The sequence below is a fragment of the Apodemus sylvaticus genome, chromosome 23, assembly GCF_947179515.1.
Source record: "Apodemus sylvaticus chromosome 23, mApoSyl1.1, whole genome shotgun sequence".
In the NCBI taxonomy this organism is placed as follows: Eukaryota; Metazoa; Chordata; class Mammalia; order Rodentia; family Muridae; genus Apodemus; species Apodemus sylvaticus.
The window spans coordinates 30,896,223-30,913,521 of NC_067494.1; the positions used below are offsets into that span (position 1 = coordinate 30,896,223).

The 17,299-nt window shown below is 47.7% G+C and overlaps 1 protein-coding gene across 1 annotated transcript in view; it reads left to right on the top strand.

Moving 5' to 3' along the window:
• The window catches only part of Ust (uronyl 2-sulfotransferase), a 299,479-nt gene that overhangs the window by 251,566 nt on the left and 30,614 nt on the right, over positions 1-17,299 (top strand). Inside the window, exon 7 of the mRNA XM_052169319.1 lies at positions 1,389-1,546. Within this exon, the coding sequence (XP_052025279.1) occupies positions 1,389-1,546 (158 nt within the window). The remainder of the gene's footprint in view (positions 1-1,388; positions 1,547-17,299) is intronic.

Consider the following 17,299-nt stretch of genomic DNA (forward strand, 5'->3'; position numbering starts at 1 on the left):
CTGGACCCTTGTGTGGGCCAACTGACCATTTTACATGGGTCACCCAAGACCACCAGGAAACACAGATGTTTACATTACAGTACCTAATGGTAAGGAAATTACAGTTATGAAAGTAGCAATGAAAATAAATTTATGGTTGAGGTCACCAAAACATAAGGCTCTGTATTAAAGGGACACAGCATTAGGAAGGCTGAGAGCCACTGCTATAGGAAGAATATCTTCTAATGAGCAAGCTGGCCTCATTTGAACACAGATCCTTCCTTATACGGTGACTTACTGGGGTGGGCGACATACCCCAGGGCAAGCACAGGCATTCCTAGTGCCTTCTTTTGGTGGTACCGAAGCAACCATAGTGGAAATCAGATGTATTGTTCTAAGTACACAACTACAACCTAGAGCATAAAGGGTTGCAACAGTGAATCACTATGTGTCAGGACTTGACCTCAAGATCTCTGGAAGAGCACTCAGTGTTTTCAACTGCTGAGCCATCTCTCCAGCCCCTAGAATAGTGTTTTGTTTTGTTTTAATGGAAGAACCAAGTAGAACAATTTTAATGAAGTTAGAGTCCCTAGCAATAGTTTGTAGCAATCAAAGCTTGTATCCAATGGCACCTGCCAGTTCTCCTTTTAAAGCTTTAACTTTGTTGCTTTTGTTTGTTTGGGTTACAGAAGAGAAAGAGGGGCATTTCTTTAGAGGTGCGATTTGGGAGAATTTCCTTTGGGAAAAAACATCGACTAGAGTAGAGGGTGTTTGTGTTCCTGCATGGGGGCTTAGCTGACTCTAAACTGTGACCTATTGTTGGATTTTTTTTTTTTGGCTTATGTTCTCACTTCTGTTTAATTATGAATGTTGTTTTGCTTAGCTTACTGAAGCACGAAAGTCTATGCACGATGCAAATTGTAGGCGTTAGCGACATCCTGGGTTCGGCCATCTTCTCCCCATGGATTTACATTGATGATCCGTAGCAGTCAGTCTAGCAGTCTGCTGCTGGGAGGAGTCAGGGTTAAGTTACTTCCTTTTTCCTTCCAGTGGAGGTGTTTATTCCAAGGAATATGAGCCACTCCCTAATGTGGGTCTCACTTTGTTTCCTAATCTTTGGACAGCGTATACACGTGCCCCTCCACCCCACCCCAGTTCTACAGATTCCCTCCACCAATATCACTTTGTTGAACCTTTACTCTGATTCTGCACTGGGTGAGGGTTGCAGGAGCAGGAAAGTGTTGCTGTTGGCAGTATTTCAAGCGACCTTGGCTTGTCCAAATTCCCCCACAGACTTTGAGGGGCATATTCATTTTAAGGCCCTGGCCCTTGTGCGCATGAGAAACCAGGGAAGACTGCACAGTTCATCTCAGGTCTTTGACGTGAAGCAACTTTCTTGTGTTGTCAAGGGAGCCCGGCGAGTGGGCGCTGGAGCGGGCCAAACTGAACGTGAACGAAAACTTCCTGCTCGTGGGGATTCTGGAGGAGCTGGAAGACGTGCTGCTTTTACTGGAAAGATTTTTACCTCATTACTTCAAGGGTGTTCTCAGCATCTACAAGGACCCAGGTAACACCATCTGAAGCCCCCACCGTCCGCATAGGGTCCAGTGTAAGGCTTTCCCGTCTTGATGAGGACTTGGGAGATGAAAATACTATGTGACACCTTGTGTTCCCCCAGGTTTTCAAAGACAGAGGAGAAGCATGAGATTTTGATTCCAAACCCCAAGCTTTAGGGGAAACAGACTCACCGTGGTTAGCATCCCCATGGCTACGTCCCTCTCCTTAAAAACGCATCCCAAGCGCGTTGCGGGGCGTTGCGGGGCTGTGGCTCCCCGGGCGCACCTGCAAACCGGGCTAAGGCAGGAGCTGCTTGGGACGGGGCAGCTCCGGCCCAACTGCACTGACAAACGCGCTCTAGCGTGTAAACTCCCCGCAGTGGATTAGATAGGGAAGCAAACTGAAAATGCAGTTAAGGTTTTGTTCTCAGAAACCAAGTGCTCCCCAAGTAGAAACGGGAAATAGACAAAGCGACCGCAGGATAGCCCACAGTATCGCTGTGAATTTAAGGATCGCAGGATAGCTCACGGTATCACTGTGAATATAATTTCTTTCGGAAATCCATCATTTATTGCCCTCTCATTGTTATTTAGCTTGAGAGAAAGACGCTTCCTTGCCACGCTCTTTCCTGCGCTCCGTGATCTACTCTGCACAGCAAGCCTTGCAAACTTATTTCCTGAGATCGGTTTGTGGTGTTGTGTAGTTGTGCTAGAAAATGCATATGGTCTGGTAGAAATAGCAAGCAGAGGAAGCACTCACAAAGACTGCAGACAACCAGATGGGCTTTGACCCACATCTGTGTCCCCAGGGCCCGGGGAAACGTGTCTTTTCCTGGGGGATCCTTCCTGCTACACTGGGGCTCTGCCATTTAGGTAGATGGGCTGACAGATGCTTCAGAAGTCTCCCAGATCTCTCTCCCTCCCTCCCTCTCTCTCTCATTCAGAAATGAAAATCTAATTTCTCTGCATGTAAGAATGTGCCAGAAAACCTGAAGGTGAGCCCTGCTGAGTCTTCTATCAGAATCAGTTTGAAGAGCTAGAGGTGTAATGAGTCTTCAGTAGCTGGGCTTTGAAACCAGAGCTCCCTCTGTCCTTCCGATAACAGGCACACGCAGGAGTTCACGCCTATTGAATGGGAAGGGTGTCAGCATGGTGCGCGGCTGACGCCCGTTCTGTGAAACACTGTGAGCCTCGAGCTCTTTGTGAAACTCTAGAGAAGGCTTACCCTACATTAGACTCTAAAGGAAGGCGTTCTTGTGTGGACCCTTCCTCTGTCTGTCTTGCCTCTGTCTCTCCCCCACCCCCTGAAGGAAAGGCAGGAGGGGGGATAAAGGGCTGACTGAATCTTGGTGACACATATTTATCCAGACATCTGCTAAGTAGCAAGATATGAAGCCATTTACATCTGGTTTTAAACACATCTAAACCTCCCGTGACAGGTGTACGGAACGTGACACGCACCCAGCTATTGCTGGAATTAACTTTCCTTTTCCTTCAGCCACATGGATGGCATCTCGGCAACGGTGGGCCTTGATCCCATGATTTGTAAGCACGCTCACTAAAGTAGAAGAGACCTGTGGAGATTGGGTCACCTTTAACTCTTTAAACTATGGCTACAGTCTTCCCACCAGTAAATTAAAGCTCTTTCCTCTTGGAGTTTGGCAGTAACAACCTGGTAAAGGCCTCGGAAGGGGTCAGGAGCGTCCGGCTTTCTTGTGTAGTAGGACAAACAGCCTCCAGCAGCCTGGTGCTGCTGCCCCACAGGGCTACATGGTGTGGGACAGCAGGTCTGTCTTCAGGGCGCATCTCGGGTGCTCCAGCTCTTTTCCCTGTGCAAGGAATAATTCCTGGCACAGAGGGGGGTCCTCAAGACCCTTGCTGTTCTAAACTCAGTTACTGAGTAGAAATTGTGGCTTTACATTTATATACCCCAGTTTTTGGCCCCTGCTTAGCTCTCTGCTACTGTGAAGTGCATGCATGACAAAATGAATTTTGGACTAAGAGTTCAGCAACGTCTGTGTTCTGTGGTTACTTGGCATTGTCTTCTGCTATTCTCTTACGATACACTGAAGACTAAGTGGGCAGATGGGTCCTCTGCCCTAATAACTGTCTCTGTGTCCCCAGGGAGAGGATGTGGGTTGAGCGGAGACTCCTGGACCCACCTTTGGTTATATTCAGGCTTCTGAGAACACAAGCAGAGGAGTGTTCTACACTGTGAAACATTGGTGGGTTAAAGGTCAGACGGATAAAGGGGGCCGTGTGCTCTCTGACTGTTCCCGCCAACCGCCTTGTTGTCATGGATGGCACACTAGAATCCTGGTGCTTCCATGTATTCAAGAATTTTAGGGCTGATGGTGCTATTCAATTATAGACTTCTAGCCTAGCATGCCACAGCCTGGATATGATCCCCCTGCACTGGAGAACGTAAGTTTGAAGTTTTAATTTGGTTAGAGATGCTACAGTCATAATAGTGAGGACAGTCACAGTTAGAGATGCTATAGACACAGTGGTGAGGACACTCACAGTTAGGGATGCTGTAGTCACAGTGGTGGGGACAGTCACGGTTAGAGATGCTACAGTCACAGTGGTGGGGACAGTCACAGTTAGAGATGCTACAGTCACAGTGATGTGGAAACTCACAGTTAGGGATGCTACGGTCACAGTGGTGAGGACAATCACAGTTAGAGATGCTACAGACACAGTGGTGGGGACACTCACAAAGATGCTACAGACACAGTGGTGGGGACACTCACAGTTAGAGATGCTACAGTCACAATGGTGGGGATAGTCACAGAGATGCTACCGACACAGTAGTGGGGACAGTCATGGTTAGAGATGCTGCAGTCACAGTGGTGGGGACACTCACTGTTAGGGATGCTGCAGTCACAGTGGTGGGGACAGTCACGGTTAGGGATGCTATGGTCACAGTGGTGGGGACAGTCACGGTTAGAGATGCTGCAGTCACAGTGGTGGGGACACTCACTGTTAGGGATGCTGCAGTCACAGTGGTGGGGACAGTCACAGTTAGGGATGCTGCAGACACAGTGGTGGGGACAGTCACGGTTAGAGATGCTATGGTCACAGTGGTGGGGACAGTCACAGAGATGCTGCAGACACAGTGGTGGGGACAGTCACGGTTAGAGATGCTATGGTCACAGTGGTAGGGACAGTCATGGTTAGGGATGCTGCAGACACAGTGGTAAGGACACTCACAGTTAGGGATGCTGCAGACACAGTGGTGGGGACAGTTACGGTTAGGGATGCTGCAGACACAGTGGTGGGGACACGGTTAGAGATGCTGCAGACACAGTGGTGAGGAAGTTGTTCACATCCTCTCAGCTGCCTGCACTGGAGGGGGGGAGAGCCAGTGGTCAGCCCTCCTCCCCTTCATTCAGTCTGGGACACCGACGCATAGGACGGTGCCATGCACCAGTGGGTGGTTCCCTGTCCTCCATTGACCCTTCCAGGGATCACCTCCAGAGCACACCCAAGCTAACATTTCATGGTGACTCAATACAATCAGGTTTACACTGACCACTGACCATCACACGCCCCTAATTCTTATTGCTAACCCCCCTCCCATATCTTTACTTTTTACCCTCGACCCTTTTGAAAGAGAAACAGAAGCCAACCCAGAGAAGTCTGTAGTCCCTTCTCTATGAAAGTAAGAGAAAGACTATGGTTCTTCTGATCTGTGAACCTTAACGTATGTCTCCTTTCCTTAACTCTCAAAACCCTGAAATGTTGGTTCAGTTTTGAGCCCTGGCCTACCATGATAGCAGGGCTGAATTTGATCTCCAGTACTTCCAAAACAAAGAAACCGAGCATGATGTGAGCTAACACATTTCTTAGACCTGATTCTGCGAGCTGAATTGAAGTGATGGTAAAAGCCAAAATAAATAAGCAAGCCAATTTAAAAACAAAGAGCACCTGACTCTATGTAATAGAAGCAGTCCTGGCAGGACCAGTAACCTAGACAAGTCTTGGTCCATAGTAGCCAAGTCAGTCTTGTTCAATAGCACCACCTAGTGGACAGAACTGTATGGCCTAGTAAAACCCACAACTTTCCTCCTCCTAGAGCTTGAGAACTCCAGGGTCCTATATCCTTTTACCTTGTGTTTAAAATGCTTTCCATTACTAGAATTTCTTCAGTATTCATCTTTTCATTTCCATTGCAAGTGTAAACCCCGGAGCATGATGGGAAACTCACCAGGTATTTAGGAGAGGCCCTGAGAACACAGTTGACAACTATCAGAATAAATTCCCAACCACCAACATAAGCACTGACCTCGAAAGCTAGATTCATTTACAAGGGACTGTTTAAAAAAAAAAAACACATGTTCATACATCTTATAGATATCTTATAGATAATGATGATATAGGACAAACCAAAATTTGCACCAGTTAGTCCGTTTGCTTGTTCATTGTCTATAAGTGACCACTAGACCTCACCCCACCCCTCGAGGCCCTTGGTCAGTATTACAGTGTCTGTGAGTTAATTTGCATTGCAGTATTCAAATGAAAGCCATTTGTGAGAAGTAGCAGATGCACAGAAGAAATTTTTTTTCATTTTTTATTAGATATATTCTAGAAGAAAACATTTTAAATGGTATGCCACATGATAAATCCTAGTTCTCACCAATCAAGCAATAAAAATGTACAACAGAATTAAAAACAAATGCTAAATGATGAATGCCCAAAGTCATTCTTGAGGGTTGGAGAGACGGCTCAGTGGTTAAGAGCACTGACTGCTCTTCCAGAGGGTCTGAGTTCGAGTCTCAGCATGGTGAGTTCACATGGTGGCTCACAACCGTCTGTAATGGGATCTGATGCCCTCTTCTGGTCTGTCTGGTGTGAGCTTATATAATATATATAAAATGAATAGTTATTTTGTTTAAAAAGTCATTCTGATAAAAGAGTGCTACGCCGAGTTAGGAAGCTCTCCTGCCATGCTCTCTGCCAAGGCTGAGACTGTAACCTGAGTAGAGACATCCTCACTGTGTGATCTTTAGGGTTTGTCTCGCTGAGATCTAACATCTCATGTGGTGTGCTTGTGAGTTCCCTGTTCAACCTGCAGTTCACACAGTCCTCTCAACAGTCCTGGATGGTCCACAGTGCCTCAAGGGTGGCGGTGGAGACCATCTATCCCTGTCTAGACTGCAGGCTAGAGAGGGCTCACTGTGCAGAATCTCTTTCTCCTTGGGGCTGCTGCTACCGGGCTGATCAAGGCAAAGATCTCCCGGCCGGTTCTTTCTAGTCTCCAGTCACTGTGTCTTCTGTGCCTACCAAAAAGAGAATATATCATAGTGATTAACCAAAGGCTTCTAGGAGACATCCTCATTTATTCACAGTCTAGCCATGCCAAGGTACACAACCTGGTGCCTCAGCTTTCCTCATCTGTGTAATGTGCATAAATATGACCTACCTTAAAGGGTGGTTGTGAGACTTAACATATACTGAGCAAGTGACGTGCTATCGTGACGCATAGCTGTGGGACTGTAACCTCTGCAGCCCGAAAAGGAGGGAAGCGTGAAGGAAGGCAGAAGATGAGAGGGGTGGTGTGTGTGTGTGTGTGTGTGTGTGTGTGTGTGTGTGTCACGTGGGGAGAGCGGATGGGCAAGACTGAATGAAGAGAAAGGGAGGAGCCGTCTTAGCTCATCAGTCCCCGCTGACCTGGGACTATGCACAGCCTCTGTATTTCTGCCTCAGAAGGGGAAGCCGTCTCTTCCGGTGAATTTCACGTTTCTCGAGGGCAGGTGTTAACTGGAAACACTGCCACACTGACACGCCTGACCAGGGGGTAGAGAGCACAGACCATTGGAGTCAGCAGAGAGTTGCTCAAACTGTCTAATATCTTACCAGAAATGTTAGGACTTTGAAATGAAGTCCACCATTGTGATTTTACTTGGGACCAGTTCTCCTTAACTGGTGCTGAGTTTTGGGTCTTGCACTGCGCCTGCTAGTTAATAGATAACGCATGCCTAAATATTGTTGTTGTTGTTGTTGATGATGATGATGATGATGATGATTTTAATTAAAGGGAGATTCATGGTTTCTTGCAAGTTTGTTTTCTGTAGCCATCAGAATGTTATGAGTGCACTGTTAGTCTCTTTTCCAGCAGGGGGCAGCATTGCTCTATTTTCTCTAGGATAACCAAGGAGCTCCTCCTTACTGTCTGAACATAGACATGCGAGCTAGGGGCCCAGTTCCAACAACCTGAAATGTCACTAATTTTAGACATCTAACTTGCATTTTACGGGAGCCACTGGTATTGGAGGCGTAGGAGTTCACAATCAAATATGTTTATCTCCAGTTAGTCTCCATGTGGTGTTTCTGCACACATGTGTATATACTGTTAGTTGAGAACACACCTGTCTGCAATTCTAAAATACCCATATTATACAGGTGCTGTCTTTCACCTTTAATTTCCATTTTTATTTCATACTTTCTATTGCTGCTGACTTAAAAGCTTAGAAAAATCCTGGAACCTTAAAATAATTTAATAATGCCAGAAGAAATTAATCTATCTTCAGAAGTTCTTTAGATAATTATCATTGCTGATAATACAATCTCTCTCTTCTTGCGTTTCATCTCCTATCCATATTCTCCAGATAGTTTTCATGAGCTAGGTCCTCAGCTCAGATTCTAATAATATTAACTGTGGGTCGTGTGTGTGTGTGTGTGTGTGTGTGTCTGTGTGTCTGTGTGTGTGTGTGTGTGTCTGTGTGTGTGTGTGTCTGTGTCTGTGTCTGTGTGTCTGTGTGTGTCTATGTATGTGGGTATCTGTGTATGTCTGTGTGTTTATCTGTGTGTAACTATGTATGTACATGTGTGTCTGTGTGTGTCTAGATAATGAGTATTTGTGTCTGTGTATATGTGTCTGTGTGTGTATCTATGAGTGTATGTCTGTATATATGTGTATTTTTGTGTGTGTATCTCTCTCTATGTGTCCGTGTGTCTGTGTACCTATCCAAGCTCAACCAAGCAGACTCCTGACTGTCCTTCCTTGAGTGTGGTCCTGGATCACAAAGCCAGCCACAGCACCTAAAGAAGGATCGTGTGCGTAGCGTTTCAAAGGCTCACACAGCTCTTCCACACAGACAGCCTTGCTGGGTTCTGAGTGAATCCTCTGAGTTGGGAGGCAGATTTTCTTTCCCTCCTCTAAACAAGGAGCCCTGGCTTGGAAGGGGCTGTGCCACCCACCCACAGTTAACAAGTCCCATATAACAGAGGCGACACTCAAGTCCCATATGACAGAGGCGACACCCAAGTCCCATATGACAGGTGACACCCAAGTCCCATATAACAGAGGCGACACCCACGCCCCATATGACAGAGGCGACATATGAGCCAAGCTTGAGCTCCCGAATCACCACACAACACCACAAAGCTGAAAAAGTCCTCTTCGCCGTCACAGGCTCATGGTTGTTACTTGTTCACAGTGTGTCTCTGCTGAAGGCAAAAGCTAGAAGACCCGAGGATGATTGCTGTCAAAGTAAAGTTTATATAACAACACCATAAGGTCTGAGGGCATAGTTCGGTGGTGGAGTGCTTGCCTGGCAGCATTTAGTCCCAGCACCGGGGAGAAAAGAAAACAAGAAAGAAATGTCCACAGGTCACCAAGCCATTTTGAAACTGTGGCACCTTTCTGAATGCAGAGGGAGTTAGAGAGCCGAGATCCTTCGCACAACCGACGGCGTGTCAGTGCCTACGGGCAGAGTGGGAAACTGTCACCGGCTGGAAGAGCCTCTGTCTTTGCTCTCAGAAGCCTGGAGTGATTTAGAGAATATATTCCTTCAAGGACTGAAAGGACCCTGTAAATGCAGCCTGGTGGCCAATAAGGCTTATAGGGACATTATCTTCTGTGTCTGAGGCCTCTAGAAGCATATATGTTAGGAAAGCTTAGGTAACAGTCTAATACACTCACACACATGCACTCACGCACACACTTGCGCACTCACACTCGAGCACTCACACGCACTCACACACACACACACACACACACACACGCACGCGTGCACACACACACATGCATATGCACATACACGCATGCACACACGTGCACGGGTGTGCACACACACACATGAACACTCACGCGTGAGTGCATGTGTGCACTCATACACACACACGCGCACTCACACACACACACACACACACACACACACACACACGTGACATTCCTCTCTCTGTGTGCTTTATTGCTTCTTCTATTGTTGCTTGTTTATTGGAATAGCACAGACCTTGACTGGTATTGTTTTCAAACCTAGTTTTCATTTGCTTGTCCTGTGCTCTTGTCTTGGGCGGTTCTTTGTCTAGGATAAAGTGTCTTCCGTGAGATGTCTCTCTCTACAGAGGTGGTAACATGAAGGACTCAGCTGAGTACATTGATTTTTCTAATACACGTTAAGCACATGTAGATACACATTTAGATGTCTGAATTTTGCCGGTCCTGAGGCAGGATGGTATAAAAATTAGCCGAGCGGTGGTGGCGTAATCCCAGCACTCTGGGAGGCAGAGGCCAGCCTGGTCTACAGAGTGAGTTCCAGGACAGCCAGGGCTATACAGAGAAACCCTGTCTCAAAAACACCAAATCCAAAAAACAACAACAACAACAACAACAACAACAACAAAAAAAAAAAAACCCAAGCACATAGAATAACATCCCTCAGTCTAGAGCCTCATGACTCCAGTAGGGGTATTCAGGCCGGGCCTTAAAGGATGTGTAGGAGTTTGTCACATGGGCATGGAAGGCTTCATAGTACATAAAACAGAGTGGGTTACTGCAGACTGCAGTGCCTGATCCTGACTCCTTGAGCTCCCAGAGTCCTCTCTGGTTCAGTGACACTTCACTTTGCCTCAGTCTGTACAAGGCCACAGCCTCCACCCCTCCTGCGAGGTAACACAGACCTGTCATCCACACCAGTCTCAGGACCCGTGTCCAGTGCCCAGTGCTGGACTGTGTGCTGCCCCGCCTGCTTCCGATTCTGACTGGAAAGGCTCTCGCTTGCTTCCAGGGCTGGGGGCGGTTCCCAGGCCTGAGCCTCCACCTAAGGTTCTCCCTGATGTCCTTCCCGCTTCCCTGCCTGCACCCGTAAGTGTCCCCTGGCCCTGTGTGCCCTCAGTGACTTCTGAGATTTCCCAATCCTTCTCTACGTGCCAGCCAATGACCTCAAATTCCTATGGCCAGTGGTGAGGACTCCCTGTCTGCTCCATCCTTCCCTGGCCTGGCCTTGAACTGCCTCTCTTGCCAGGCCTGGTCCTCTAGAAACCCTGGAATCCTTTTCTTGGACCCACTTTCCTCTAACTCACCCTTCATCCCCCGGGCCTCGAGCTCTTCTGGGTCCCAGGGTTCCCTTATGGAGAACCTCTAATGCACACCCCGCCGCGCCTTCCTAATGTGCAGCGTTCCAAGACCAGGGCGGGGGAGGTTTCCCCTTTCAGGAGTCGCTTCCCCTAGTGAAGCTGTCTAATGGCATCGGGGTGTGTGTGTGTGTGTGTGTGTGTGTGTAGGAGATAGCAGCCGTCTGTGTCATAGGATGTAATGGCTCCCACCCCATCCCCAAGTAGTTTTCAATCAGTCTGAAAATAGCATGTTTTGCACTGTATGGGCTACGATTGTGGACTTCCCTGCTTATTTGCAAAGCTGCCTCACTTCTAAAGCACGAGCCAAGGTTAGACCTGACCCTGGAGGTGGGCAGCTGATATTTAGAAGGCCTTCCTGGTCGTCTGCCATTCATGGCCCACACCACCATGCCTCTGTCTTCCCACGCCTCGTTGTGGTGACACAGATAGGCTCTTGACAAGAACTTGAGGGCTGTCCTTGTGCTCCAGGGTGTCACTTCACCCTTCACTGGCTCTGCTTAGAGATCTGAGCTCCGAGAGATGGAGGCGGGGCGAGCAGAGACATGGAGGCGGGGTGAGCAGAGCCCTGGCGTGGGTGGCGCAGCTCCCTAGTCCATTTTTTTGTCTGACTCAGCGCTGTACAGCGAATGTTCTGTTTGTTTCTAGCCAAATCTTTTTCAAGTAGACATATCATTTCTTGGTCTGTGTTTTTGTAGGCCCTCAGAAGTTTCTGTCGGGCTACGGTGCCCTGGTCTGTCTAATGTTTCAAAGTTGTCTAGTGGGAACTGTAAAAGGGCACAGTAAAAAAAAATCAAGTCAGACACTGGCATTACCACCCGCCCTGCGGTGCCACGTGGACCGTGCCTAGCACCTTCATCTCTTTACAAACCTGCAGAGAGATCCCGCGTGACCCTGATAATGGGAAGAGGGTGGGAACTTAGGGTCCTCACCTCCACACGTCTGCTTGGCCAAGCAGACACGGCTGGAACCGCGTATCAAAGCACAGATTCCTGGAGTCTTACCTTCTTGTTTTTAACTATTCATTAAAGTGGCGCGAGGACCCTCAGCTAAGACCCAGTATTGTCAAAACGATGTGCACTAGGAATCGGCCTCTCCTGTTCCAGCCTCCCTCGGACTCAGCTTCACACTTAGCCTTGGCCTTGCAGGCCTGCCATCCACTGAGGGTGTGGTCACTTGGGTCTTCTGACCACCACGCCATTTACTGCTAGCGTGCACAGGCTGCTTCCTCTTGAGTGATTTACGTGAGACATTATTCAGTTCTTTTCTCCCATCGCCCTTTCCGCTACTTCACCCCGACCCCCCACCTCCTAATACGTCAGGCATTTTTGGCTTCACAGTCCCATCCACGTCACTGCCGGGGTCGCTGACAACCCGCGTGGTATATCAAGGCTGCTCACTAGTCTGTCACAGCTGTGTTTGACTTCGAGCGCCAGATATTGCTCTTTCTGGAATTAATTAGTGCCTTTCTTTAAAAGAAAATACTGAGATTTGTTTTTACTTATCAAATTTTGATGTTGCGTCAATATTATTTTAATATCATTTCAATACTGTCAGATGTTCGTTCCCCTGCCCCGTGCCACCCCTACCTCCGACTCAGAATTCCTCACCTCTTGCTAAAGCTTGAGTTCACACACACACACACACACACACAGCTCTGCTCTGTTACTTTCATTGCAATTGTGTGTGTGTGTGTGTGTGTGTGTGTGTGTGTGTGAGAGAGAGAGAGAGAGAGAGAGAGAGAGAGAGAGAGAGAGGAAAGAGATCTTGTCTCTTATTCCCCATGGACCTGGTATTTCATTCTACTGTAAGGTGTCCCTGCATTACCTCCTAATACAAGGTGCATGGTGGAGTTGGGGTGTCCTATTCCATATTTCGCTACTGTAACAGAATATCCCAGACTGGGTCAATTATGAAAACTACAGATTAGCCAAGCTTATGGTTCTAGAGGCTTAGAAGTCCTAGGTAGTGAGGCCATGTCTGTTGAGGGACACCTAGGGACACCTAAGGACACCTAGGGACACCTAGGGACACCTAAGGACACCTAGGGACACCTAGGGACACCTTGCACAGAAAGGATCAGGTGTCAAGAGCACAGGGAGGAGAAGGTGGTGATTTGAATAAGAATGGATGGCTCTGTTTAGGAAGGATTAAGAGGTGTGGCCTTGGAGGAAGTATGTCACTGGAGGTAGGCTTTGAGGTTTCAAAAACCCTTGTTAGGCCCTGTTCTCTCCCTCTCGTGTCTCTCTCTCTCTCTCTCTCTCTCTCTGTGTGTGTGTGTGTGTGTGTGTGTGTGTGTGTGTGTGTGTGTCTGTCTCTCTCTGTCTCTCTGTCTATCTCTCTCTGTCTCTCTGTCTGTCTCTCTCTCTGTCCCTCTGTCTCTGTCTCTCTCTGTCTCTCTCTCTCTGTGTCTCTGTCTCTCTCTCTTGCTCTCGTGTACTCTCCCCTGCCCCCTCTCTCTCTGCCTCTCTCATGTACTAACTCTCCCTCTCCTCTCCCTCTTTCTCCCTCCCTCTCTTTCTCTCCCCGTCTCCCTCTCTCCCTCTCCCTTTCCCCCTCTCCCTCTCTTCTTTTCTCCCTCTCTCCCTCCTTCCCTCTCTCACTCTCGCTCTTCCTACTACAGATCAGTATTTCTCAGCTACTGCTCCAGTACCGTGTTAAGGATGGACTACACCTCTAAAACTGTCAACACTCCTCCCAGTCCAATGCTTTCTCTTATAAGAGTTGCCCTGGTCCTGGTGTCTCTTCACAGCAGTAGGACAGTGACTAAGACAGGGAGGAAGGGGGCTGATGCCCTCTGATTTATGGGGAGCCATTGGCCAATTTTGCTTTTACCTACTCCCCAGATGATGGTATTAATCTCTCCTCCTGACCTAATAATTCCCCAAGGCCCGCCTCCTGGTGGCAGGTCCGTTCCAGCATCTTGGAAGGGCTGTTCAAACCTTAGCAGCCAGTCAGAAGTTCATGAGTTTTTGAGAGTCTAGTGTCGGCTGCCTGTCTCCATCACTGACCTGGCCTGTGTGAATTTCTTCATAATTATACTCCACACACCACCACTTTTATCTCCTTCCCCTCTCCAGTCCTGTTTATCATTTCTTGTTTCTAGTGGTTTTAACATTTTTTGTTTGTTTATTTTGTGGGCATTGGTTTTTTTGCCCGCATGTACGTTTGTGTGAGGATGTGGGATCCCAGAACTGGAGTTACCGACACTGGTGAGCCACCATGTGGATGCAGGAAATTGAACCCAGGTCCTCCGGAAGAGCAGCCAGTGCTCCTAATCTTTTTCCCTCTTTAATGATTTTATTATGAGCATTTTCCCGTCAGATATCCAGACCCCTAGACACTTCTTTTTCTTTTTCTAACAAACAAACAAACATTTATTTATTTATTTATTTATTTATTTATTTATTTATTTATTTATTTATGTGAGTACATTGTAGCTGTCTTCAGACACACCAGAAGAGGGCATTGGATCCCATTACAGATGGTTGTGAGCCACCATGTGTTTGCTGGGAATTAAACTCAGGACCTCTGGAAGAGCCGTCAGTGCTCTTAACCACTGAGCCCAGACACTTCTTCTCTTTATTCATTATTTTTTCCCCTTTTTTTGTTTCCTGTCTCTTTGATTCTTTCCCTCCTTTAAAAATTTACTTTTTGTGTTCTAGCTTTTCCATTGATGTCTTAACGCTGTTCAAACTAGGAAGGTCATCTTCAGACCCTGTCCTGCATTCCCTGTGACACCCACCTCTCTGCTGGCCATGCGCTCCTTTGGGCAGCATGGTTGGTTGATCTGGGCGTCCATTATCAGCCTGGAGGTTTTCCTCTGGTGATGGAGATCATCCTTAGACTTCTGGCTGTGGCAGAGAAGATAGACTTGAGGCGCCATCTTGTGGGAGTCTTACTGGGTCCTGACATAAGTTGATGTAAAGTGATTGAGCAACTGTGGCGTGTTCACTGGGAACACTTCTGTAACTGTCACAGAGGTCATTTTCTCTTGAGCTTGCTGAGCGTCCACACTAGGAAGCCCTGCACACATCTGTTTTGGGGATGAGAGGGGAAGTGTGATGTAGCAGGGAAGTGGAACACACGGCTGGTTGTTGCTATGGGAACAGAACAGCAGGTTACCCTGACTGCTCTGGTCACTGGATAGCTTGTATTTTAGCCTCCATCTCTCCTGCTTTCCTCTATGGTTTTGCAAAGCCCTTAGAGCCTCAGCTGTAGCTCCCTGGTGCAGAATGCAGTGAAGAATGTTCCCCTGAGGGAAATAAGAAGCATTATAAGACACATGGCCACACACAGCCTTGAAGAGAATTTGTTTCATAGCTAGACCGTCAGCCTCGTGCCCAGATCTCCACGGGGACACCTAATGATGTCACTCCTTGGTCTCCCAGGGATGGTAATAGAAATTTATCTGTCAGAAACTGGTGAAAATCTGTCTGACACAAACATCCTTCTCCAACTCTCTGTCCTTGTGACTCTGCAGTCTGTTATGAAGTTAGAATCGCATTTCTGCCATGTTAGTGACTCTTTCCAGGATGACAAAGTGCAGGCACGTAGTCAAGTCTTTGGATTTATCTTCAGATAGCCCTACTCTCTGGATGGGAACGTTCTAGAGCAAGTTTTCCGTTCACAGATCCTGACTTGATCTGTTACACCCATCTCTCTCATGAAATGGCAGCCAGAAGAGGCTGTGACCAAACTGTCAAAGTGTTGCCATCAGCATCCATGCCTTGAAGTAGTGACAAAGCTTCAGGAATAAAATAAACCAGCTCAAGGCCCCATTCACTGGGACGTCATCAGTGGGACCCTAAGCTCTTTGAAGAGGCCCCTCTGTGGTTTGAGTCTGAAATGACCCAAGCAGTATTCTGCTTTGAACACTCAGTCCCCAGTGGGATCTGCTGTTTGGGACGCTGTGGACCCTTTATGTGGTGCCAGCGACTGGGGGAAGTAGTGGCTATTAAAAGCTTATAGCTCGTCCCACTTGGTGACCTACTACGACGTGAAGAGTCTCTGCTGCATGCCCCTGCATGGTGAACAAACACCTCCATGCCTTCTATGCTACTGGGACCTGAAACCCTCTGACAAATCAGCCTTCCCTTTCTTACTATGCTTCTGTCATATATTTTTATCACAGTGATGTGAACATATTTAAACACGGACTCCAGCTACTATTTTGAATCACTAGAAGACATATTGGTGCCATGTTCAAGGTCTCTTTTAGAAGGCTGGTAGGTTAAAAACTGATGAAGAAAGAATATAGGCTGACAGGCAGTGGTGGTGCATGCCTTTAATCCAAACACTCTGGAAATAGAGGCAGGCTGATCTCTTGAGTTCAAGGCCAGCCTGGTCTATAGAGAGGATTCCAGACCAGCCAGGGCTATATGGAGAAAACCTGTCTCAAACAAACTCTGTGTGTGTGTGTGTGTGTATGTGTGTATCTGTGTGTATGCTGAGATCATAGCTATTCAGAAATGCCATATTAGTTGAGTCTGATGATAAGAGATCCTTCTGTGTCCTAGGCTGGCACATGTCCCTTTGGGAGAAATGTCTTTGTGACTGTCCTTGGGCCGTGGTGAAGGCTTCCAGGCAAGGAAGGCCCAGGCTGGGTGAGCACCATCAGTCAGCTAGCATGTGGGAGAAGGCAAAGCCATCGAAGGGTATAGGCTGCAGCTGTTTGGGTAGCAGTAGCAGCAGCTTCGATAACCGATGTGTCATGACAAACGTAAACAAAAGCCAGCACTGAAATTCCAGCCACACTGCATCCGAGCCAACTCGAAATCATATAACCATCGGAGTTTTTCCTCCTCACTAAATATATTCCATATGAGCTAGGGTGTCGGGGCTGCTGGAATCTCCTGCATTTACCCAGAAAGGAGTTTGAAAGGAAAATAGAGTCAAAGAAAAAAGCTCAGTGGGGGAGGAGGGAAAGGTTTCCCTGGCCAGGCCTGTCCCCCTGGTGTGGCTGGGAAAACTGTCACTTGACCCAGGAGTCACAGGAGGAATGGTGCTCTTGTCTCGGAGCATGTCCCAGTGGGGCCTTTGTGTCTGCAGTGACCCAGGCCATAGCCAAGCACTGTGACCCAAAATGTAAGGACGAGGAACGGTGCCAGTTCGCAGGCAGCCTGCTGCCAGCCCACGAAGTGACAAGAGCAGACACTGAGGAGCCTACAGGGTGATCTGACAAGACCACAGCCATTTTTTCCCTAACAACTTGTTTTCATTGTAGTTCACAAAAGTATTCATCTGAGGTGATCTTTGTGGGGCATGGGAAGGGGTTGGGGGATTCAGAGCTTATTTGATAAACATTGACATAACTTCTCTTATTGGCTCAGGATTCCCAGTCCTGTGAGGTAAAGTGCTGTCCACTTGCCCATCTCTCTGTCTGACAGTGAGCCCTGTCAGGG